Genomic DNA, 24945 nt, shown 5'->3' on the forward strand with positions numbered 1-24945 from the left:
GGTTTCTAGACCTCACAGGCCTCATCACACAAATCGTGGCCTTGCACTTCGCTGTCCCCCTGGAAGCACTCTAGCTTGGAATGTCTCAGCACGTTCTTCTAGCCCCTCACGCCCCCTGGGCCCGTTGTTAGGTGTCACTGCGCTCCAGTGCCTCGTAACCAGTGGTACTTTAGCCCCTCCCCGTGGTCTCCTGCCAGCTCCCCAGAGCCACCCCCAGGGAACACACAAGCCAAGTAAGTGCAAGGCACCCACAGTGCTCGCTCAGCCTGCAGACAGTCAACCCAAAGCTTCTGTGACTTAAAATTTTGGATCTGTGGCCCCTGCCCCTCACTCGCCTGCACAGTCTCTCTGCCCAGTTGTGGTGGACCACTTAAAGGCCGCCCTCAGGCCACAGATCTCAGAGGGCTCCTCCTGTCTGGCCAGCTCCAGCCCAGGTAAGTCCCCACCCCCTCTGCATCTCTGCTGCAGCTGTCGAATTGCTGAGCTTTGCTAGTCACGAAACTGTGCTGACTGGACAGGGGAATACCCTGCTGGGGGACCAAGGGCTGCTCTGTGCCGGTATTCATCTTCCTCTATTGCTGGATCTCCATCTTTCACCCCCAAGAGCTGCCTCAGACCCTTTCCCTCTCCTTGGCCCCCATCCCCACTCCCAACCTGGCCTCCTGCTTCATGGGGCTCCACTTCCCTCCCCCAGGCAGCTCTGGGTCCTGCAACCTACTCATCTCTCTTCCCTCCCAGAAGGCAGCCAGCCCCTCCTCCACCCGCACCTCCACCCCACACCCGCCCGCCATGCTCCCCTGGACTCCATTTCATTCCATCAGTTGTCCCTGTTTCCCTCACCTCTCCAATATCCCTTCCCCTGCCTAAAAGCAGAAACCTTCGCGTGGATCCAGGCCTATTCACGCCTGAACCCCAGGCCCCACCACTCCAGCTCTCTCCAAGGATCCTCTCCCCAGCCCTCCTCTCTAGGCGGGCAGTACCCGAGCCTGCTGCGAGCCCCTCCTGCCTGACGACTACCTCCCTCTACTTCCCTGACCCTGTGCCCCACCATCTCCCACCTCTCCAGATGTCATTGGGGTGTGGACGAAGCAAAACAATCTCCTTCCAAGCCCTGTTCTTCACCCAGAGAGCCAAGCTGTCTGACAGCCTTCCCAGGATGGCCCAGGCCAGCTCAAGGGCGGCAAGTCCAAAGCAAGCCCTCTCACCTCCTCTCCCAAACCTGCCCCTTTCCCGACTTCCCGGCTCCATCCCTCTCCAGGATTCAGGTTTGGAGCCTAGGAGTTATCTAGGATTCATGCCTCTCCTTCATCCCTCTAGCAGCAGGTGCCCGGGCGCACAGACCTTGGCAATGGAATGGCTGGGCCCCCACCCACTCACTCCATTCCCCCTCCGCCATACTGGGGGCCCTCATTGCCTCTGATCTGAACGATAGAAATAGCCTCCGGGTCCCTCCCCCAAACCAGCCCACACCTAACTGGAAGCTCCAGCTTCAGCAGCACTGCTGGACTCACTTCACTGCTGCTCAGACAACTCGGGGTGAGGTGGGGGAGGCAAAACGACGGTGCATTCCCAGGCCAGGCTGCCAGAATCCCCCCCAGTCCCTCCACCGGAACCCTCTGCTCCTGGCCTTAGCTACCAATCCCACTTATCTTTCAAGACCACCCTCAAAAACCACCTCCTTCGGGAAGCCCTCCGAAATCCCCCATCTGGATGTAAGCATCTGTCCTCTGTCTCCAGAAGTCTCCCTTATGGCATTTGGCATAATCATCCATGAAGCAGAATGACTTTTCTGCTGGAACCTAAGTTTCTTAGGTGCTCCTGGCACTGCCCCCACCCCCATTCTATTATTCTATTCTAACGTGCTGTGCACAGGAGGTGCTCCCCATGTTTGCTCAATTGGGGGAGTCTGAGAGACAGATGACGCCTGGAGGAATGTGAGCACCCCTTTTGCTGGCCATCTCCAAAAGAGCACCCTTCTCCCTCCCACATCTGGAGAAGCTTTGAAAGTCTGGGACCAGGGCAACTGTAAAAATCATTCCCCCCAAGTCTTCCTTGGCCCTCAGCCCCAGCTCCTCTGCCTGGAGGCCAAGGACTCCTGGGAGGCCCAAGGAATAGGACAGGTGTCTGTAAACCCCTCTCCTCGAAGGCCACACTGGGGTATCCATGCCTGTGTCTATCTTCTGGGAAAAGGGTCCCAGCTTTCAGCAGAATCCAAAAGGAGCCTGTGAATCCCCTCAAAGTTAAGACCTACCACATCTGGACTCTCCCCCACCCTACCCCACCCCCAGCTTCCCTTGCCTTGAACAGCTGACTTCACTCACTTATAAATAGAAACCCTCCCTGGACATGTATCTTGAGTGACAGGATGGGGAAACAAGCAGAATCATCACCTGCCCTGTCCTCTCCTGGCCTGAAAATCTGTGTAGTTTGGACCCTCCCTCTCTCTTCTCTGCAGGCCAGGAGACCACTGGGCTGTGTGCCCTACCCACCTCCCCACATGCTGTTGTCCCTCTTCTAGAATATGAGGTTGGCCCCTGCCCTCAGCAGCCCCAACCCCGGTAGGGGGTGATTAGGAAGCTCCTGTGTCCTTAAGATCCCATTCTCCTGGAGGGGCCTTGCCCCCACGCATACTCAGGCAGAGACAGGTTCCAGGAAACAACCTCTCTTCTGTGCTCCAACAGCACGCTGGATGCCCCACAGGCACCTTGTACGCAATGCCCTCCAGCCCAGCTCTGCACAAGCCCCAGTGCTTGTCCCTGAAGCAGAAACCTGGGTGTCATCCTCGCTGCCTCGCCCCACAGATATCCAGCTTGTCTTGAGTTCTACAGATTCAGCCACCTGCCAGCTCTCCCCAGCACTCTTCTCTCTGTCTCCAGGGACAGAGATGTAGGAACTGGCCAGACCACTGCAGTAGCCCTCTGGTGGGCCTCCCTGCCTCCTGTCTCCCTCTCCCTTCTACTCCCCACGTGGCTTCCGGAGGACTTTTCATAGAACAGAAACACATATCATCGACCTGCTTGAAACCTTTTTTGGGAACCTGTCACCTTCAGGATAAAATAAATCCGAACTCCATCCTACGCCTCTCAGGACCTAGCTCTGCTCTGAGTTTTTTTCCCAAACTCATCTCTTGTTACTTGCCCATCCCAGCCCCCGCCCAGTGCCCTATTCATTCTGAACTCCTTATAAATCTCTTTGTTTTTGTGTCTGGTGCCTCTGGCCCTCCCCCATGCTGTGCCCTACCCTCTACCCTTCGCTAGCTACTTCCTAATCTCCATTCGGACTCAGCTCTTAGGTCATGTCCCACTGAAGCCCTCCTTGAATCCTTTCCCCAGTCTGGGTCACGGGCTTCTCCTCTGTGCATCCTTTCCAAGCACGTATTACATCAAGTTAGCGTGACTGTTCACTTGTCAGTGAGGTCTTTGAGAGGAAAGACAGAGTGCCCCGGCCCAGTGCTGTACTGGAGCGTCTGGTGTGCACCTCTCTTCCCAACTCCTCATGCAGCGACATCACATTGGTAGCTTGAAATCAGCCAGAGTGGAAGCATTTACACCATGGAAATTGGCAAATACTGTAAACACCCCAAATTAGGACAATTTTTTCTTCTTAAAGGGCCGGTTATTAAACATTTATCAGCATGCCACTGCTTAGGCCCAAGTCTGATGCACAGAAAACGTGTGTGGAATGGATGGATGGATGGATGGATAGTTCACAAGCTCCCTGCTCCAGGCACTGCCCCCTGGTGGATGGGGCGCACACAAGCCCGCCCTCCATCAGATCGCACTTCCAATCTGAAGTTATATCCTTGCTCCCTCCTCAAAGTCCTGTGTCTTTGTCCTCCTCACCAGCTTCTCTGCACAAACCAGCCCTGCCACTTCTCCGCCAGCTGGTGGGTTAAGGGGAGGGAAAAGCAGGAGAGTGTGGACAGCATGGGGTCCGCCTCGGGTAGGGTGGGGTATGACAGAATGGATGCTACGTTGGTCAAGAGGTTGGTAGAGAGCAGCAGGTTTTCCTGTTCTAGACAGGAAAACCGAATGATGGGTAAGATAGGTGACAGTGGGAGGGGACAGGTCTGGAGAGGGCACCAGCAACGGGCTGGGCTCCTCCCCCAGGGAAGCACCAGCAACACCCGCTCCGGCATCCAACAGTCTGATCAACAGCAAGAGCGCTGGATACCGCTGCCGCGTGACGAGCGCTGCAGGGAAACCATGAGCCTCTGGCCCTCGCCTCTGAGCATGTCTCTCGCTGTGTCTCTCAGCTCTCTTGCTCAACTGGCTTCTCCTCTCCTTCATCTGAGGCTCCATTGGAGCCTCTGTCTCCTGGTCCCTGCTGGTCTATCCTGTTTGCATCAGGGTCTTGGTGTGTCTTTGGCTCCCTCTCCGTATCTGTCTCTGTCATCTCTACATCTCTGTGCCTCCACCTGTCTCTGTCTCCTCCCCCTGGGTCTCCATCTCCCTCTCTGTATCTCTGACCTTCTTGTCTCTGTGTCTCTGCCTTCCTGTCTTTTTACCTCTCTCCCCCTGGGTCTCCATCTTGATCTCTGTGCCCCCATCTCCCTATCTCTGTCTCTCGCTCCCTTTCTCTTTCTGTCTCCCTCTGTGTCTCCATATCCCCCTCTGTGGCTCTTGTCTTTCGGCCTCCATGTCTCCTTGCACCCTTCCCTGCCCCCCTCAGCCTGCTCAGGCTCAGGGACCCAGATGGCGGGACATTCAGGCCGCAGTGCCTGCAAGCACAGGGCCACGGCTGCTTCTGGGATTTCCGGCCGCTCCCAGCCCCCGAGCCCGCCGGGCCAGTCCTCTGCCTGGACCGCTGGTGACTCTCGCTCACCCCTAAGGGGCCCTCGGCAACCAGGTATTGGGACAAACTCCTCCCTGGAGCAGACACTGTGCCACCACTGAGTGGGGACTCCCTGCTGCTGAGGACTGGGGAGGCTGTCCCCCGCTTTCCTCAGGAACCTGGATAAGGAGAGATTGCAGGCACCGGGACTGATCGCTATCACTTCTCCCCCAAGGGGGTGTCCCTCTTGATGTCTAACTGGAAGCCCTCTTGCTGCAGCGTCATCTGCCCTCAGTCTCTGTGACTCAGCTTCTTTCCAGCACAGTCAAAGCCTCCACCAGCAGCCAAGGAGGTGCCCCCGGGGGGAGGGGCATCGGACCACGGCCAGAACTGGGGTAAAGGGAGAGGAGGCTGCGATTCCGGCTCGGGAGCTGGCGTAATGGGAGCTTAGGAGCTGCCACCACCTGGATCGCAGCAGCAGAAAATGCCGCCACAACCAGTCTGACAGAGCAGGGCACCTCTCCCCAGGAGGCTGGCTGAGCAGGCGTGAGGCGCACACACCCACGCCCCGTGCGCCCAGACACAACACGCCCACCAAAGTGCCAGGGTAGAGCTGGCTGGGCGGGGGTCATTGAGGCAAAAGGAAGGGGCGTCAACGTGGTTGATGGCGATGGGGGAGGGGCTGGGGCGCACCCGGCTGGACAGGGCAATTGGGGTAGGAGCTGAGTGGGGTGGACGGTAAGGGAATTCAGAACCCCCTGAAAAGTGAACATCGCATGTTTGCTCCAGCCGGGCTTGGACCTAGGATACCCAGCCTCGACCCAGACCCACTCCCCCGCACTGCCCCGTGGCCACGCCCAGCGGAGCCCAGGCGCCGCCCCATGGTTGCCCCACCCCTGCCACACCCGTGCGTGCGTGCGCGTGCATGCGTGCGCGCCCACTCCACACCTCTGGCTCCACGTGCCTGCACCCATTAGGTTGGGGCAGTACCTGGCTTCGGTCGGCACCAGGGAAGGTCTGGCAGCCCCGACCCTCCCTGAGCCCCAGGACAGTGAGAACACCCCGGGGGGAAGAGCACAGAAGGGCCTGTGAACAGCAGCACCTGCCTGTTGGCCTCCCTCCTTTCCCAAGGATCCGACGAGGGGGTGACCTGGAAGGCCAAACTGGGGGGAAGGGCCGCCTTCTGAAGGGATTCCTGTGGGGGGTGAAGCCATAGCCGGTTGTGAGGCCCCATGGTACCTGCTCCCACCTCCAGTGTGGGAGCGGGGTCAGCGGGGCTCCCCAGGCCACCCCTTCTGTTCTTGCACAGCTCTGCGAGAGGAGACAGCCTCCTCCCCCTCAGCCCAGATCCCATTGCCTGCAGCCGTCAGCCCCGCAAAACAAGCCTGCTTCCTCTTCCACATGACAGCCCTTCAAATATTTGAAGACAGCTCGCCTGTCCCTGCTGAGCCTCCTCTTCTCCTGACTAAACATCCAGGTTCTTAGAACGATTCCTCAAGCGCAATGGTTTCAAGTCCCCTCACCATGCTGGGAGCTCTCTTCCACCCAGAGCCGCCCTCCCCGTTCACAGCACGGCTCCCAGAACAGAGGCCAAGAGCAGATGGCCTCCCTCCCTCCCCCGCCCAGGGGCAGGCTCCAGCCCTCCACTCCTCACTGCTACCTGCACAGCCCCCTGCTGCTTCCAGTCAATCACACCCCTAATTACTGAGTCAGGTGATTGCCCGGGGGCCCAGCCCACCCCCTGGATGTGACTTGTCCCTCCAAAAAGGCCTTGCCCACATCTGATGCTCATCACTCGTTTAAATCCTTTAAAGCCCACCTCCTCTCAGAAGCCTTCCCAGATAAAACACACCCAGCTCAGACCCTGCCCCTGCCCTGGGCAACCTCCACACTCAGAGACTGTATGACATTCACTGGCTTTCACGCTCCAAAGAGTCCCCACGCAGTGGTGCATCTCCCTCCTGTCCTCCTCCCTGCCGTGCAAGCTAGCAGCGCGGAGAGGAAACTGAACACGGGGTGGGAGGGGAGGAAGGGAGAGGGTCCCCAGCCCCAGGGACCATGCCCTCGCCCGTGTCCCTACCTGCTCGTGGTATTCGATGCCCATGCTGAGTGTGTTGACCAGGATAGCAATCATGATTCCCCGACCAAAGTACTTGCTGTCCACAATCTTCCGAAAGGTGTCACAGATCAGCCTCCAGAAGGCCAGCACAGAGTTGGGCTCCACGTCCAGCCCCAGGCTCCGTCGACGCCAACTGTGGGGATTCTGGCGGTCACCGTGCTGGGCGTCCTGTGTGAACTCATAAACTGCCTCGCTGTCTGAGTCAGGCATCTCGTGGCCGGCGAGCTCCACCTCCCCTGCCCCAGTCCGGACACAGTAGGGACAGCTGTCTGGGCCACAGGCTCCACTGTCTGCCTTCAAGCAAGGGCTGGAGATCTTGCAAGAGCTTTGGCAGGCGCCTGGGACAGGAGAGTAGAGGTTAGAGACTCCAGGGTTTCCAACTTGGGGTCACCCTTCCCTCAAAGTGTGTATAAAAATGAGTGGGGGAGTTTGGGATTCTTTCAATGATGCGGGTGCTAGGCACTTGGTGGGCAGGGGTGCTGAATGACTTGCAGTGTGGGCAGTCCTGAGTAATAGAGATGCCCCCAGATGCCAACAGCATCCCACCGGCAGGCACTGCGGGTTGTCCTAGGGTTGGTGCAGTTGACCTAGGAGCCTTCAGGAAGGAACCTAGACCATCTTTCCTTCCCAGGGAAGCCAGCCCTGCATTAACACTGCTTTAAGTAGCATTTTCCAAGGGATCCTTAAGACACACACCCATACATGTGTATTCATGTATGTTCTCACACCAGACACACACACATGTGCACTAGACACATACTCGCATACATACATGTACTGTGTACATAAGCATACAATTTATGAGTCATATATACATGCACAGCCAAACACAAGTGTGCACAGACCCATACATATCACACGGCGCACGTGCGCCAGGCATGTGCACACATGGGCGTGCATACACACCAGACAAGAGCACCACCCCGTGTGCACGGACACGCACCTATACACATCAGATACGTGTGGACACATGCACACGTGAACACCAGACATGTGCATGCAGACGGGCACATACACACACCAGACACCTTCATGCACACACACACCCCCCAGACTGCGCATGTGCACGTACACAGTGACCTATCCCAAGACACCGATGTCCATTTAAATACAGCTTTGACCATAGACTGTGAGAGCTGACAGAAACCTCAGAGACTACCCAGAGAAAGCGTGGATTTGAAGACGCCTGGCTCGGGGCCCAGCCCTTCCGTCTGCATGCAGGAGGACATCAGTAAACACCACTGACAGCTATGATGGTCCCAGCCCTGCCTTCTACACTGAAGGAAATAGAACCATGCGTGTGTGCGGCTGGCTGGCGCCCCTTGGCAGGGTAGTAGAAGAGCTGGCACAAGAACCCTTCCCACTGCATTCTGTGATGGCACCTTCCTGTCCCAGCCCACATTCCCACATAACAGCCCACAAATATCCCACTTCTCCCACGTGCCACATCCTTCCTGAAACACAGGCCCTGGGCTTCGGCTACAGTGAGTCTGTCTGTGGAGGAGGGTGTGCCACCCCTGCCTGACTGGGGGATGCCCCCAGGTGCAAGCATCTCCCTTTCCCACGACACTGGGTGTTCCACCCATCAGCCTAGCAGCCCCTGAGGACTTGCTGCACCAAGCTCCAGGTCTCCCTATGGGGACGGAGTGGCACTCATGTTTACAAGAGTGCCCTTAGCATGGGACATGACATGGTGCTCACCACAATCACACACCATTTCCCCTCTGAACCTGCAGCAAGGACTAGAGAGCGTGGGTCTCAGAGTCAGAGGGCCCTGACTCCACCCCTCGCCAATGGCACAGCCTCGGGCAAGTCCCACAACCTCTCGAAGCCTCCTTTGTCTCATCAGTAAAATGGGGATGATAAGAAAGTTTATCACTTAAACGGATGAGAGGCTCCAGTGGGGTTTTGCCTGAGAAGCATGTGACAGGCACACAGCAATCCGTCAACAACTGCAAACAGCATAGAGCAGGGCACATAGCAGGTGCTCGTTACATGACAGCTGTTGTTATTATTACAATGTAGGAATTATGATTCCCATTTTAACAGATGAGAAAATTAGGGCTCAAAGAAGCGATGTGACTAGCTGAAGGTCCCAACACCAAGAGTGGCAGAATGGGAACCCAAGCCCTGTCCTGACTCCAGACGCCCCAGTCCTGGCTGGGATGGGATATCACCCGGTCCCTGGGTGAGGGGCGCCAACATGCCTCCACCCAGAGTTCTCACCTGTACTCTGTGTCTCCAGCAGCTTGTGCATAGAGCTGTAGGGCCTGGGTGGGATGTTGAGGCTGGTGAGGGTGGGGGGTCCAGAGGTGGGGGCCACCTCCATTAGCGCCTTCTCTTTCAGCACCTCTGGTGGAGGGCTGGTGTGCATGGTGGGGTCCACCTTCCCACTGCCCACAGTCCTGCCCGAGGCTTCAGATGGCGACCTGGGAGGGGGTGCCTGGCAGCGGACTGGCTCCAAGTGGCAGTCAGCATGGTAGAAGCTGTGTACAGACTCTGCAGCCCCTGGAGGGCCCCCGGAGAGGGCGAGTGTCGAGGGTGGTGGCAGCATGAGCCGGCGAGATCCATTAGCATCCTTGTCCTGGATCCGTGGGCTGGCCCGGGGGGCCCGTAGCGTCCCGTTGCCCAGGTGGTAGTGGTGGTGATGGTGGTGGTGATGGTGCACCAGGTGGTGGACGGACGGACGGCGGTGGGAGCGAGAGCAGCTGCCGCCGGGCTGGGGTTCCTGGCTCCCGCGGGGAGCCGGGCTGCTCAGCAGCCCGGCCCGCACGCCCGCTGCCCGGGAGACCTGGGCCAGCCTTCGGGCTGCTTTCCGGAGGATGTATACGAGGTACTTCAGCAGCTCCTCATAGCAGCTGCCCGGCTCGGAGAAGCTGGCCAGGGTGCTAGCGTTGGAAAGGAACCGCACGCGCTGCTCCCGCATCAGCTGGCTTTCCCGCTGCTTGGTCTCTGAGAACTGCGTGGCAATCACCACCAGGCACAGGTTGATCATGAAGAAGGAGCCCACCTATTGGGGTGGGGACAGCAAGAGGAGACAGCCTGAAGGAAAGGGACTCACAGTGCCAGCCACCGAGTACAGAGTGCTCCCTCTGTGCCAGGCGCCAGGCTCAATAATTGTCCAAGCATCATCCTGTTTTATTCTCATAGCAATCTCAAGAGGTGACACCTTTATTGTCTCCATCTGACAAGTGAGGAAACCGGGGCTCAGAGAGGTTGAGGAATTTCCCCATGATCCTTCAGCTCATGCACAGCAAAGCTTAGACTTGAACCAACCTCTATGGAATTCCAAGGCATTGCTATTGATGATGAGGTTATCTGGCAAGGATATCTCCCAAACTCCCTGCCCCTAAACGTGCCCATCCTCCAAGATTCTGAGCACCCCCTCCCCGGTTCCCATTAGGAGTTAGAGAAGGCTGTGGAAATGAGTGCTATCCTGGGGACATGGGGTTTTCACATTGGGTTGAGCTTTTGAGATCTTGGCAAAAACATTGTTCACAAAACTCCTGCTTCTAGCCCCAAGTCTAGCTGCGTAAGCTTGAGCGAGACTCTTAACCATGGGACCTCAGTATCTTCACGACCAGTGGCCTTGGCCTTTCCCCTCCCCCAGCTGGGTAATGGGCTGAATCCTGAACCCTGCAGACTGGCCAGGTTGCCACTCTGACTTGGCCACACTCCCCCATCTCCACCTCCATGCCTCAGTTTCCCCCGGGCTTCTGGGATGGCAATTGCTTGGATAACAATCCGGAATGAAGGTAATGAATATTTATGGTGACAAAGCAGATTTTTTTTTCTAGCTTGTGTCCTAGTAATTATGATAATTAGCTTCACTAGTGTGATTCCAGAGAGCTGTTTGGAAAGATTTTTCATGGGGTGTGTGGGAGGGTGCAAACAAGGCCCCTTACCTCTCTGTCTGCTTCCTTCCCACTCCCCAAGCCCAGGGAGAGCTGAATGGTGAACAGATCCCGTGAAAAGGTCACAAAACCACTTCCCAGAGGTGCTGGCCTTGCCACCCAGGTGATGGTGGGGGGCAGGGAACAGGCCCCTACCCTTCCACATCAGGGATGGTTGGGGGTGGGGCGCTGTTCTTTCTCAGGGACACCTCTCACTCACCGAGGGGTCTTTATTCTGACCCTCTGGAGCCTGCCTAAGTCCTGAGTAGATCTTAGTCTCTTTCTCTCAATATCTGTCCCTCTGTCTGGCTCTGTCATTGGCCTCTTGGTGACATGGAAAAAGGGCTGGATTTGGAGTCGGTAGCCTGGGGTTGAATTCTCAGCTCCAGTGACCAAGCCCTCTGAAGCTCAGAGCTCTTATTTAGGAGACGAGGCCACAGTCCCTGCACCTGCCGCCTCACAGGGGGCTCTGAGGATTAAGCAGGCCGCAGGTGTGACAGCGGGCTTCAGCAGCGGCGCTCAGCCCAGCAAGACTGATCCACGGCACGTGCAAAGCACCTGACGGGTTCAGACAAATGAGGAAATGTCAGCTTCCTCATCTGTAAAACGGAGACCACAACAGGATCTTGGTGAGGATTAAATGCACCAGCACATAAAAAAGTGCTCAGAGCAGGGACGGGCACATAGTAAGTGCTCAGTAAGTATTAGCTCTAAGTGGTAGCAATTACATTATTAGTCATGAATGGTAGTGATTAAATATTGCTACTTTTTGCCTCTGTCTTCGGTCCTCATAAAGTCCTGGAACTTCTGAGCTGGAGAAGGAGATCACGCAGTGTTTCTCGACGCCACATGATGGGGATTTGGGGTGGAACAGTCCTTTGCTTGCAGGACTGTCATTCCAGGGTGTCTAGTAGCTACACCCTACCCCCCCAGCAAAATGCCGATAGTGCTCCCCTAGCTCTCGTAAAACACAGGACCACCCTTTGCCATTTCCAAATGCCCCCTGGGAGAGGTGGCATCACCCTGGGTTGAGCACCACCCATTTTAATGATGAAGAACCAGATGCCCAGGGTGGGGCTGGGGGGCCTCATAGGGAATGACTTGCCCAAGATGTTAAGTGGTAGTCAGTGATAGGCCTTGACCTTGGATTTCCTCCCGACTCCTCATGACAGGTGCCTTCTGCCTGTGTCTCTATGGGACTTTTCCTGAGAGCTAGGACGTCAGACCAAGCAAGTCCCCTCTCTGGACTCCCCCCACCCATTTCCCCAGGATCCCCCATCCCCACAGGGGCCTGAGGAATCACTCACGATGATGAGGAGGATGAAGTAGATGAAGTTGTAGAAGGAGTGAGCATCCATCACAAAGTACATGATGTCGACCCAGCCCTCCAGCGTGATGACCTGGGGAGGGTGCAGAGGGGCAGGCTGTTTCTGGGCCCCCTAAAGCCTCCTGCGGTCTCCTCTAGAGGCCCTGACCCCATCCCAACCCTGAGGACAACCACTCCAAGCCGGGACTGTGTCCTGACACTTGTGTTCTGGGGACTCTCCCGGTGCCCAGACTGCCCCACCTGGAAGATGGCAATCCAGGCATAGCCGATGTTGTCGAAGTTGATGGCGCCCTTGAAGGGGTTGTGCTCCCCTGCAGAGCAGTTGGTGTAGTACTGGTTCCAGTTGACACAGGTAGTGTTGCTGGAGCTGTTGTAGGCCTCGTAGTCCAGGCCACAGGGCGGGCCGCCACCCCCGTCCCCGCGCAGCGTGGGCACGCTCCTGCAGGAGCGCATGCCGTTCTCGCGAGGCTGGGAGCAGATGAAGGGGTTCTCGTCCTCGTTCTCGGTCTGGTAGTAGCGCTCCAGGTCCACGCTCAGGGGGCTGCGGAGGAAACAGGGATGAGGCTGAGGGCAGGGTTCTCGGGGGACAGGGCCCAGGAAGGGACAGCTGGGTGGATGCACTGAGGCGCACAGGGCGAGCACTGGGAAGGGGCAGGGATTCATGGGTGCAGAGGGGTGCGCCAGGAGCAGGCAGATCGAGGGTGCAACTCCAGAGTCGGCACGTGGGAAGTCCCCATCCTAGAGCAGAGGTTCCCAACGTGGCTGCACTTCAGGCTCACTGAGGAGCTTTTAAAAGTCCCCGCCCCCAGGCTGAACCCCACACCCATGAAATCGAAATGGGCAGCGTGGTTTAAACTCCCCAGGTGACTCCAGTGTGTAGCCAAGATTGATAACCAGATATGTCACTAATAAGAGAACAGATATGTCACCAGCAACGGGAACTGAGGGAGGTCCCAGCCCCACAGCCACTCCCAGGTCACCTCCCGGCACCATGTGCCACTCACAGGCTGAAATTCTCGGGCAGGAAGCAGCGGTTACGAAGCAACCCTGCCCACAGCTGGACGCCAACGATGCCAAAGATGAAGAAGACGAAGAAGCACAGCAGCAGGACGTTGCCCAGCATGGGCAGCGTGTCCAGCAGCAGCGTGACGAGGATGCGCATGCCTGTGGGGGCAGAAGCCACGCTGGGGGCGCCAGGCTAGCCGGGCTCGGCTGGCTGCCACGGGCCTGGCAGCACTCCCAGAGGGGGCCCACCGGGGCCTCTGAGGCTGAGACAGCCCGGCTCAAGCTGGAGGGAGACCAACAGACACTGCTAACTCTGCAGGCAGCCCTCGCAGCCCCTAACCCCTACCCACCGAGAATGAGCAGAGTGGCCGCAGTTTCCAAAGCATTCTCCAGCACCGCACCCCACTTAACTCTCCCAGCTTCATCACAGAGCTGATATCACCCCAATTTGCAGATGAGGGTTGAGGCTCAGAGAACTAACATGACTTGCCCAGTACCACAGAGCTGCTAAGTGTAGGTGCCAGGACTTAGCCAGGCTCTCTGCTTCCGCATCCCACTCCCCAATACACACACACACACACACACACACACACACTCCACCCTACATCCTTCTCTCACCAGATATAACCCCCTGACCTTTCTAAGTTATAGACGCCAAAGTCATTGGGGAAACCAAGGCAGAGAGCTCCAGCAGGGGCGTTAGCAGGCAGGAATTTCCCTTTGAGAGCCAAGCCCTCCGCAGGGGCCAAGATGCCCTGCACTTCACCATGGTTCTGAGCCCCCTCCCTGAGTCTAGTCTCTGCTTGGTCCAGATCCTCACATCAGGACCTGAGGACACACAAGGCTGTTTCCTCAGGTGGCCGTCACTTAGCAACCCTTTCCACGGGGAAAGCCACCACCAACCTGCCCCCGAGATGCTGTTAGGGATACTGCCCTCCCTCCCCACTCCAGATCTAGGACATCTAAACTAGCCCCCAGGCCACCAAACCCTTGTCAAGCACACAGACCTCTGGGGGCTAGTTTTGACCGCCAAAGTGACCCTCGTGGCCCCCTGACCCCTCCAGGGAAAAAGCTTCTAAGCAGCTGCTAATTACTCCTCCTGGTGACTGAAGTGGCCCTGCCCCGCCCCTGCCACTCAGTCCCTCTCCCCTCTCCCCTCTCCCAGCCCCCTTCAGCTCCTCTGTGCTTCAACTGAGATCAATTCCTCAGGGTTTGCATTAAGGGAATTACACCGGTAGTTAGAGGCCTATAAATCTGCCAGCGATCACCTGGGGCACGAGAGGAGGGAAGACATGCCCCTCATCTGGGGTTCCTGTTAACACCAACATACACCAACGCCTGGAGGACACATTGAGCAGCTCTGCCCACCCAGACACACACACACACACCCCACAGGCACACACACAGGCATGCATGCACACGCAGCAAAGGGGGCTACTCTTACATCAGACACTGAGCCCCAGAAACATGCCCCCACCCACCCCACTCCTGGGACGGCAGCAGAGACCATGTGCAGCTCGTGTAGGTTGGGGAGTTGCAAAGGGGGCCTGAGAAAGGGTGGGGGGCGAGATGCAAGGGGAGCTGGAGCTGCCAAAGCCTGGCTGGCTCAGCAACTAATGCGGTTTAATTTAGATAATTGTCCCAGCAGTCAGTTGCTGCAGAGGCTTGGAAGGGGGTGGGAAGAGGAAGGGGCCACAGCGGGAGGATGAGGCGTGGAGCGTGGAGCGGCCTCGTCTCGAGAGAAGTCATGCTCGGTGTGGCGGGTGCTATATCTCACCAATGAGAGCCAGACCGCATGAGAGGCGGTTCCGGCTAGAAAAGGCCATCCCACTTTGCACCCACTCCTCCTGGCCTGCCAGCCTCTGCACCCTGCTCCCACCGCCCCTATTCCACCGGAGGGAGGGTGATCTAGCTGAAGGGAAGGGGTCGTCTGAGACATTCCTGAGACTCTGACCGAAAATCAGGCGGAAATGAGGGGGAAGGGGCCGCAGCCCGGGTGGGGGCTCCCTTGGGCTCCAGCGACCCAACTCCCCACTGAGCCCTTCTCTCAGGGGGCCTGCCTCAGCGTTCCAGGCCCGCATGAGGCCTGTGAGTGGCCAGGAGGTAGGGGTGGGGTCTGAGATTCCCATATCTCCCGCTGGGGTTCTCCGCCCAGGGGCCGAGGGCTGAGGGGTCACTCACTGGGCACCCGGTTAATGGCCCTGAGCGGCCGCAGCACACGGACTGTCCTGACAGCTGAGAAGCTGACGTTCTGCAGGTCCAGCGAGTACTCCAGCATCCTGCAGGGAGGGGCCCAAAGGGAGGCCCTTTGAGTCTGAGGCCGCCGTGGGGGTCAAAAGAGGTCAATGAGGAATCCTGCTGTGGTGGGGCAGGAATCCTCCCCCTCCACCAAGGGACCCCGAAAAGCCAGCTCTCTCCCTGGGGGCAAGGCCACCCCTAAGCCAAGGACAGACTCCTTATCAGAGAATGAACAGAGGAGGGTGTGGATGGAGGGGCCTTGGCATTCAAAGAAGTACTGGCTCAAGCACTACAGGACAGCCCCGGACCCTTGGTGGACAGCCAGGGAGAAAGGAGCACTGTAGATGGGCTGGGGGAGGGGGCCGGGCCTAGAACTGGCCCTGGGGAAGGGACCAATCGGATCCGTCGCTCTCCTGCTCCAAGCCCAGGCCCTCACCCTGCAATGACGATGAAAAAGTCAAGCCGGTTCCAAGTGTCTCCCAGGTAACACTTTTTCCCAAAGATGCCCAAGGCCACCATCTTCACCACCATCTCCACAGCGAAGAAGGCAAAGATGAAGTCATCAAAGGCCTGATGTGGGGACAAGAGGCTGCTGAAACTGAGAAAAGGGTGGGGGAGCAGCCCCCTACCCTACACCCACCCCTTCCTCTGGGCTCAGGGCCTCTTGCAGAGAAGGTGTCGGGGTTTATAAAGATCAGGAGCTGCCCCCGCCTCCCCCCACCACACATGCTTACCTGCAGAATCCGGCAGCGCTGGGAGTCACAGGCGATGTCTTCACACGGCCGGAACATGCCCAGGGTCACACAGTTGAGAAGGATGACCAACATGCTGATGCGCTCAAACCAGGTACCAGGCGGTCAAGGAAACAGCTGGCCAGGGTGGAGTTGAGCCCGGGCCCCCACGCCCTGCCCAAGCACCTCCCACTGCTTGACCTGCCCACCCCATCTGAGATGTAGCCAGGTGTAGCCAGCTAGTCCCACCTCGGGTCATATCACCTCTGGACCCAGCTTCCTCTTCTGTAAAGTAGGAAAAGCCACAAATATCCTGACTATTTGCACAAGCCATTTGGGGGATAAAATCGATCGTGCTTGTGGAAATGCCAGGCACCAAGAGTTTGCTGCTGAATCTGAATCTTATTCTCCCTACCTCACAGGGAAAAATGTGAGAAGCAAATGAGATAATGTATGTGAATGTGTGACACAAACCTAAAGTCGGATTATGCTTGCCTTACAGTTTACCAAGCACTTTCACAGCATGCCACATTGGATGCTCACAACAGCCCCGAGAAATATCCGGGCTAGATCACCTTCTTCCCCAGAACCCAAGGAAACTGAGGCCCAGAAGTCATGTGCTGAAGGTCACAGGAGAGACCCAGATGAGACTGAGTTTTCCAAGCTTCTGATCTGGGATAGCAGCTTCCATAGCTGCTCAGGCTGCAGGGAAGGGCTTGTCACGACCACACTGGCCCCAGACAGGCAGGCGGAGGCAGACAAGCACCACAGAACGGGAGCCTCAGGCTGCCTCTTCCCCAGCCAGCCCCTGGCCTCTCAAAGCCCTCACATGGCCTCCAGACACATTCACACAGTTAAATAACGAGGACCCACTACACCCCAGGCCCTGTGCTGGACATAAGCCCCCAGCCTGTGCAGAGTAGACAGTACCCTGTATACAGACCATGCCACCATCACACCTTCTTATGGCTTCCAGCAAAGCCCCACCCTGGACCAACAAAGACTCTGTTTTGCAACAAGGGGGAGAGAGGGGTCTTTCTAAACCCTGAGTCTTTCCACAGAGTGGATTTCATTAAGGGGCTCACTTCCAGCCCATCTACAGGAGAATGTAGAAAATGGCCTCCGCACCTTAGAGAGTTCTGGGCACCAGGCTCACAGAGAAGTGACCAAGCATCCTGTTTTCTCAAGGAACACATGAGAGGGTTGGGGAAGAGGAAAGAGGTTAGAAATAAGCAGAGAGTGGGGGGGCCGGGGGGAGGAGAAGGCCTTGAGGATGGAGGTAGGGAGGGCGTCATGGCAGCCCACAGCACGACCCACCAAGCCAGACTCAGTGAGACAGAGAGCGCCCACAGCAGATGGAATCTTCCTGTCATAACCCCACTTCCAGAGTGAGAAGGCTTTGGCCAGGGACCCAAGGACTGACCTTGAAGCTGATCCCAGCCATACGCCATCTCTGTTCTGAACCTCCGACCACGCCCCCTCTCCGGGAGCCCACACTCAATCACCTCAAAGCCTTTCTACTCGCTCCTGTCACCCAGGCCCTTTTCCCTCAGACTCACATCCCTTCCCACCAGCAGGTACCCTAAATTCCCAAGGCACTACAGTTTCCCTAGTCTTACATCCTCACAGGAATAAGAGTTAAAAAAAAAAATTCTAGGCATTTGGGGTAAGTTGATGGAAGGGGGTAAGAAAAAGAGCGCTCTGTTTTCCTGAGTGGAGCCGGAGCCCAGTGGATCTATCCCCAGAATAAGGGTCAGCCAGGGGTCGGCCTGGAAAAATGGGGACAGGGAGGGAGCTCCTTTGGGACCATCGTCTGAAAAGGGAAGGACACGATTACCTTCAAGAACTGGCCTGCTTTCCCCAACCTAGCCCCCTCCTCTCCTCTATAGGGAAGAGGTTCTGGAAGGGACCCATATGAGCAGATGTCTCTACATAGGGGCAGGTGGGTAGTTCTCCTGGGAAGAGGGGCTCCGGGACACCTGTTTGGACTCCTCTAATGGCAGTGAGTCTACCATGTCTTCTGTGCCCTTGTCTCGTCTCCCTCGCTGAGGCACGGGGACTCTGTTACACCCAAGCACCTACAGAGCTTAGAGTAATGCCTGGCATGTAGCAGATGATCAATACGTGGGAAGAGTGAATGAATGAATGAATGTGAATCAGTCAATCAACCCCCCTGCCTAGAAGCCAGACGTATCTCCCCATTCATGTTTTCCTACCTTGTTTGCTTCAGTAGTGATGAACTGATGGTGAGTGGGGGTGGGGGGAGAAGTGACACCATAAAGGTGCTGTCCCTCTTTCTGTCCCCACCTTACACATGCTCACACTGAGGCTTCTTATAGCCAGAGTCTGCCTCCAAATAACCTCACCTCCAGCTCTTAACCACAGAAGCCCCTTCTCAAGAGCCCTCTTGGCAATTCACCTTACTCCCGGGTACATCCTGCCACTCTCACCTCTCCCCTTTCCCTATAGGTAAGCAGAAATGGACAGGGAAAACACCAAGGCACAGGAAAATTTGGGACCATCTGAATTAAGGAATAATTAACGAGGGTGGGGGGGTCTTTCACCCTTCTCAGGGTAGGGCTCATTTCCTTGGGAATATGGCCGTATGTCACTGTGCCATGTTCCTCTGTTGCCATAACAACAGGAGGATGTGTCACCAGGTGGTGTGGATTTGTTGCCATGGTAACTAAAGGGACCCCCCCGCCCTCACATATGAACTCCCCTTACCCAGGCTGCTGTCTTGTGCTCACGCAGGGAAAGGGTAAGTGGGGAGACTCACAGGTTATCAGGTTGGGGGGGAACCATGTGACAAATCCCCATAGCAACCAAGGGAATGGGGGACATTGGTTGCCATAGTGACTATGAGAGACCTGTGCAGTCACATGTCCACTGTTGCTATGGTGACTGTCAGGGCTGGAGTGGATCCCAAAGGGGGAGGTGGGTAGGAGAAGGGAGGATCTTTCGTCTCCCCACAACCCACCATCAAAAGCAGAGAAAAAAGGAAATGGCAGAGGGTGAGGAACCCCACTTCCATCCCCCCTCCTCTTCGCCCTCCAGGAGAGGGAACTAGAGCATGTTATCTGAGAACTTAGTCCTCTCTGTGGGGCTTTATCTAGAGCCCTTGCCTGGTTGGGCAGCTATAAGGGAGAGGAAAGTAGAATGAGGAGGGAGGAGGGCTGGGCCACCTCCAGGGGCTCGGGGGCTCGGGGCAGAGCATGACTGAGACGGGAAGCAGGCCCCCCAGCTGTCCCATTCTCTGCTAGGAGCCTGCTAATCTGAGACCTAGGAGCACGGAAGAGGTAAAGGGCCTGGGCCCAGGAGTCCTGGCCTCCTACTGCTCGTGGGGAAGGTGGGGTGCTTGCCTCATTCACCCCCGGAGAGGCTGGTGTCTATGGGATTCAGCATTCCCAGAGTGGGGTGAGATCTAGGGGCTCAGGAGGGGGCTCCTTCTAGGGAGGCTGAAAAGGGGATTCCCCCAGCTGAGCCCCCCCACCCCAACTCCCACAATCCTGTTTCCCGGTGGTCTGCCCGCCACAGACCGCTCCAGAGTGTGGGTGTGTGGGGAGGGAGGTTTCCAGCTGAACTGAAAACTGCAGCCCGAAGAAAGGCAGCCAGCCCCACCCAGAGACAGAGACGAGAGACACAGAGATACAAGAGAGCTGGCCCGCTGGAATCTTTGGGAGGGGAAATAGGCCAGAAAGCTGATTCAAACGTCTGTGACTCTGTGTGTGTGTGTGTGTGTGTGTGTGTGTGTGTGTGTATGTCTGCGTGTGTGAGCAGTTGTGTCTGTCGCCATCCTGGCTGAGGCAGGCAGGGCGGGGTGAGAGCTGGGGCGGGAGCAGGCAAGGGGTGAAGGGGGGGCTGTGTGGTGGGGGTAATCCCAGGAATGGCTCCAACTGGCACTCTCCACGACGGGGAGTCCCCTGACAGTTCGGTGCAGCAGAGGGTGTCTGTGGCCGAGAAGGAAGGTGGGTCTGGACAGGAGGAGTGCCAGGAGGTGCTCTGGCCCCCTCAGCCCAGCTCAGGTCTCCAGCCCCAGCCCTTCTCCCCAGAACTGCCTCTGCAGAGCCTTGGGTTTGAAAATGAGAGGAGGGAATTGGTGAGGAGACGGGAAGAACACCCCCTTCCATTTCCTCTGAGGACCAAAATGGAGACTTCTCTCTAGGTAAGAGAGACAGGGGAACTTGGGACACTGGGACAGTGGCGAGGAAGGCTCCAGAGATTCCGGGTGCCCCCCCACCTCCAGACGCACACACTCTCAGAAACACACAGCGCGATCACACACTCACACTCACTTCTGGAAGCCATTAGGGCTCCTGCTGTCCAGGCCTCCCCCTTCTCCTCCCCCCACTCCTGGCGGGGCTCCCTCCTCCCCCTCTGGCCCCCTTCCCACTCCCCCTCTCGGCATCCCAAATGCCAGCCTGTGATTTCCAAATGAGAAAAAGCTGTGCTGGGCTCTGAGCTTGGAGAAACTCCTACACAAACTTCCAGATGTGATACAACAGCCGGGGAGGGAATGCTCAGGATCTCCTTCCCGGGAGGGGAAACGCACTCCCTCACACTTGAAGAAACACACACTGCAAAGTCCAACACACTCCCTCCCCTATAGCCTGGGAGGAGGGGCCTTTCTGACTCTGACCGTGACCCCCCAGTCTCCCCAGTACCACTTCCGAGCCCCTCCTTCCTTTTGCTACCATCCCTCCCTCCTCAACGCACACGCGCGCGCGCACTCACTCACTCACACACCACGTCCCACCTGGGTCTAGATCTCCTCTCCAGGAAACCTGGTTTCTTAAAGAGGCTAAGAGAGGAAGGGGCTGAGAAGCATGCCAAGAAGAGCCTAACTAGCTTCAGTTAGTTGAGGGGAGGTGTCCTTATGTCCCTCAGGCCCAGAGGTGCAGCCAAGGGAAGCCTCGCAGATACCAAAAACAGAGAGGGAAAGACTGAGGCCCAAGAGTCAGTCCAGAACCCCTCCGGCAGTGAAAAACTTAGGTTTCCCTTCATACATAGGTGTGATGAGAGTGGTGAGGGCACATGTTAGGCAGCCCCGTTGCCAAGAAATTGTTCTCCACCCACCCTCAGCCAATCCAGGCTTAGCGGGCTGTCCAGACCGAGTGACGCTAATGCCCCTCACCCCAGACTCCCCCCACCCTAGAGGCAAGCCTGCTCCCCGACTCCCAAGATGAGCACTGGGCCTCCACCTCTCTTCTGTCATTCCAGCCCTCTCAACGGCCCCCTCCCAGAACACCTCGAGGAAGGAATCTGACCCCAGACCATCCACTAGCACCTGAAGATAGGGTAGGTGGGGAGGTGCTAGCCAAGAGGTCTGTTGTTTGGGAGGGAAAAGGGAGAGAAGATTTCTCTACACACAGTCCCCCACCACCACACACACACACCCCCGGGGGGCTCCTGAGAAGGAGTGGACAGGTCTGGTGCTTTTCTACATTCATGGAGAGGGTGAGTGATTAGCCACAGAGAGGAGGGATGCCCTGAGCCTGTTCTTTTCAGAGACATTTGTTCTCCATCTCTAATCCTGAGAAAGTGGCCTGAGGTTGCGGGCGGGGGGGGGGGGGGCGGTGCAAGATGTACCAGCTCAGCAGGTCCACACACCTTGGAGGCAGCCCTCTATTTCTGCAGCTCAGAGAGAAAGGAAGGGCGGGGGATGGAGACAGCGTGCGACGAGGGGAGCTTCCTAAAGACCCACAGGGTGTAGAGGATGGGGGTTGGGGGGGACCCAAGCTCACATCCCTGCTTTGCGCACTAGAGGCAGCAGAGCTGCAGAGAGTGAGGGCGGTGCCAAGCTCCCCCCGCCCTTCCCCAAAGCAGAGTCCCGGTTGGGCTCCTAGGGGTTACAAGGGAGACCCGACGTCTCCCACCCTGAGTCCAAAACAGCCTCTGAGCTGGGAGGAAAGTGCCAGGAGAAGCTGTCAAGACCAGGGATGGCAGCGTACCCCCCTTCCCTTCCGGCAGTGGCGGAACCTAACGCAGCCTGGAGCTAGGCATTAGTCAAGCAGTGCTTTGTGCTAGGGGCTAAGGGGGAGAGGCCGTGGGGATTAGGGGGCTGGGGTCTCCCATGCAATTCATGACGGGGCAGAGGATAGAGGGCAGTGCTAAATCTATCTCCCTGGGATGTGGGGCTTGCATTCCACAAACCTATCCAAGGAGTACACATGGGGTGGTGGACCCGAGTCTTCCCCAGTGAACCGGCTCAGAGTCTCACTGTCCCCCCAGTACTTTCTTGGAAGGCTGCGGTCTCCCATACCTGCTCTGTAATCAGGCGGGAGCACTCCCATAGAAAGGGGGTGGGTAACTTGGACCGGCTTAATCCCCTGCCCTGCTTGCCAAAGCTCTTGCCAGTCTTTCCCTCCACAAGAAAAAATGTGGCACAAAACTCCCCAACCCAACCTTAAGCACCCCGCATTGAATAAAGAACTGGGGGAAAGGGAGGCACTCTGAGCACTGGGCTCCTACCGGAAGGGTACTCTAGCCCGGCTCTGGGGGCAGACGGTTTTCCTCCATCACATCTTTTTCTCATTCTGCACCCCTGACATCAGCCGCCGCCGGAATCTCCTTTTTGTGCCTCCAACCCGCGGGGTGGGGGTGGGGGCGTTAGGACCTGGTCCCCGCCCCCCAACATCTCCCTCAGGGGCAGTAAAAACGTCAGCCTCAAGGACCAGGTCGGGGCGGGTGCCGGTGGGGTGGCGTGGGGGAATCAGACCCTAGAATCCACCGCAAACTTTGGAGCTGGGGCAGGAGGGAAACCCAGGAGATTGCGGTCCCCCCCTGCCGTCCCCGCAGCTTCCTCCCCACCCCACCCCCCAAACTCGGAAACCAAACCCAGCTCGCTAACCGGCGGCGGGCGGAATAGAGCTCCCAGGCTCCCGAAGCTCCCCACATCTGGAGGATGACGACCCTCCCCTGCCCACATCTGGAGAGCATCCAGCTGCACACCAGTGGGGCACGTCTCCTCTCTTTTCCTGGCCTGGATCCCAACCCCCCAAGGAGGACTGAGGTGTGGGTACCGAGGTGGGGCTCGCCTGGGGTATCAGCCAAACCTGCTCCTGTCTCCCCTCCTACTCTGAAGCCCCCTACCCTCTTTTGCAGCCCCCCTCTCATCTGCCCACCTTCCGGGCTCACTTCTCCGACTCACCTGGCTTTTGGTCCCCTCAGGCGGCGCGGCCCGCCCCCCTGCGGCCCCCCAGCCCGGCAGTCGTGCCCCGGAGGATATGGGTTACAGACCGTGCGGAGACACCAGCTCCGCGGGCGGCTGTCCTGGCTCAAGTAGAAGAAAACCACCGGGGCCAGTGCAGGGTATGGCAGCCCCTCCGCCTCGGAGTCCGCGCTGCCCGGGTCCTTTTCCGCCGACCCCGGCCCCGGCCGGCCCACGGCCCCCGACAGGTCGTTGAGCTGCATGAAGCTCCGGGGCTGTCCTGACTCCTCGGCGCCCGCTCCATCCTCCTCCTCGTCCATCCTCTGGCCAGCTGGGGCCCCGGGTGGTTTCGAGAGGGGCAAGGGGCGCCCCTCAGAGAAGGTGTCCTCACGCAACCGGGGGGCCCCGGCGGGGGCGCATCTGGGGAGCTCTAGGGCGCAGGCTGAGCCCCCGGGGGGGCCAGTTCAGCCCAGCTCCCCCTGCCCGCAGGGGCATGCTGCCCGCGGGGCGCCGGGTCGCAGGGAAGCCCCGCCCGGCGCGAGTCCCGCTTCCCCAGGGCTTCTGGGCCCCCCCGGGCCGGCTCCCCCTCACTTTGTTCCGGCTTCTTCGCTTCGCGCCCAGGCTCCGGTCGCCAGCTTCGGCACTACCTTCGGCGAAGCGGCCCCAAAAGGGGGAGAGAGAAAGGGGGTGGAGGGTGGGGGGGCCGGGGAGGGGCGCCCCCTCTTCCCGCGGCGCAGCTGGAGCAGGATCTAAGGGGTCAGCATCGTCCCGGCTCCGCGCCAGCGGCGGCGGGGGAGGGGAGGAGGAATCTCTTTGGGGGTGGGTTTGGAGGGGGTGGGGGGCGGCTCCTTTCTCCACCCGGCGGCGGGCTCACGGTCCAGGAGGGGCGGGGAGGTGGTGGGGGGCCGTCCCGGGCAGGGGTGGAAGCGGAGATGCCGCCGCCGCAGCCGCCGCGGTGGCTGCCGCTGCCGTAGCTGTCGCCGGCACCACTGCCTCCTCCTCCGGCCGAGACGCGGAGCGAGCAAGCGAAAGCGGCGGCGAGGAGCCCGGCGCACACCACAGCTGGATCCCTCACTCCAACTTCAAGCCTCGGCCCCGCCTCTCCCCAGCCAGCCTCGCAGCCAATCGCCGCGCGCCGCCGGCCCAGAGCCGCACTCCCATTGGCCGGCAGCCGTGGCAGTGCGGGCGGGGGCACCGGGGAACGAGCCACAGCTGGAATCCGGTTCCCACCCCAAAGCCCGGCACCGCCCCTCTCCCCTCCCCTTGGCCCCGGTGTCCGCTCCCGAAGACTGGAGCCAATTAGACGGCTACCCAGACCGAACCCATTTTCTTATTGGCCAGTGGGGGCTCTGGGACTCTTCTGGAGGGAGCCCCAGGGAATCAAGAGTATTTGGCGCGGGGTCCTGGGATAGCGCCGCCGGCCCCCGGGCATCCTTTGTCCAAGACCCCAGAATTGGACCGCAGCCGGAGGGCGGGGCTCAGCTCTGGGCGGGCCTGGTGCAGAAGGAAGGCAGACAGCCCGGTGTGAGGGGTGTGACCAGGGTCCTAGAGCGAAATCCTGGGTCTCTACCTGATTAATATCCTACCCTGGAGTTGAGTCTGGGAGCGGGACTGAGGAAGGGGCGAGCGGAGCGGGAAGTCCCGGGGGTAGGGCTTCAGGCTGGAGGAGGCTGGTCTCAGGAAAACGGGCGGAGCCCAGGGAAGGCTGA

At 58.4% G+C, this 24945-nt stretch overlaps 1 protein-coding gene across 28 annotated transcripts in view; it reads right to left on the reverse strand.

Moving 5' to 3' along the window:
- The window catches only part of CACNA1G (calcium voltage-gated channel subunit alpha1 G), a 61459-nt gene extending 37903 nt beyond the window's left edge, over positions 1–23556 (reverse strand). For all 28 annotated transcript variants that reach the window (XM_060081045.1, XM_060081038.1, XM_060081026.1 and 25 more), the window contains exons 1-9: positions 23315–23556; positions 16090–16201; positions 15792–15925; positions 15299–15396; positions 13117–13276; positions 12353–12653; positions 12093–12185; positions 9119–9902; positions 6854–7230 (exon numbers count right to left, since the gene is read on the reverse strand). In XM_060081045.1, the coding sequence (XP_059937028.1) occupies positions 6854–7230; positions 9119–9902; positions 12093–12185; positions 12353–12653; positions 13117–13276; positions 15299–15396; positions 15792–15925; positions 16090–16201; positions 23315–23556 (2301 nt within the window). The remainder of the gene's footprint in view (positions 1–6853; positions 7231–9118; positions 9903–12092; positions 12186–12352; positions 12654–13116; positions 13277–15298; positions 15397–15791; positions 15926–16089; positions 16202–23314) is intronic.
- Positions 23557–24945: the final 1389 nt, after the last annotated feature.

Source organism: Mesoplodon densirostris, chromosome 18 (assembly GCF_025265405.1).
Source record: "Mesoplodon densirostris isolate mMesDen1 chromosome 18, mMesDen1 primary haplotype, whole genome shotgun sequence".
NCBI lineage: Eukaryota > Metazoa > Chordata > Mammalia > Artiodactyla > Ziphiidae > Mesoplodon > Mesoplodon densirostris.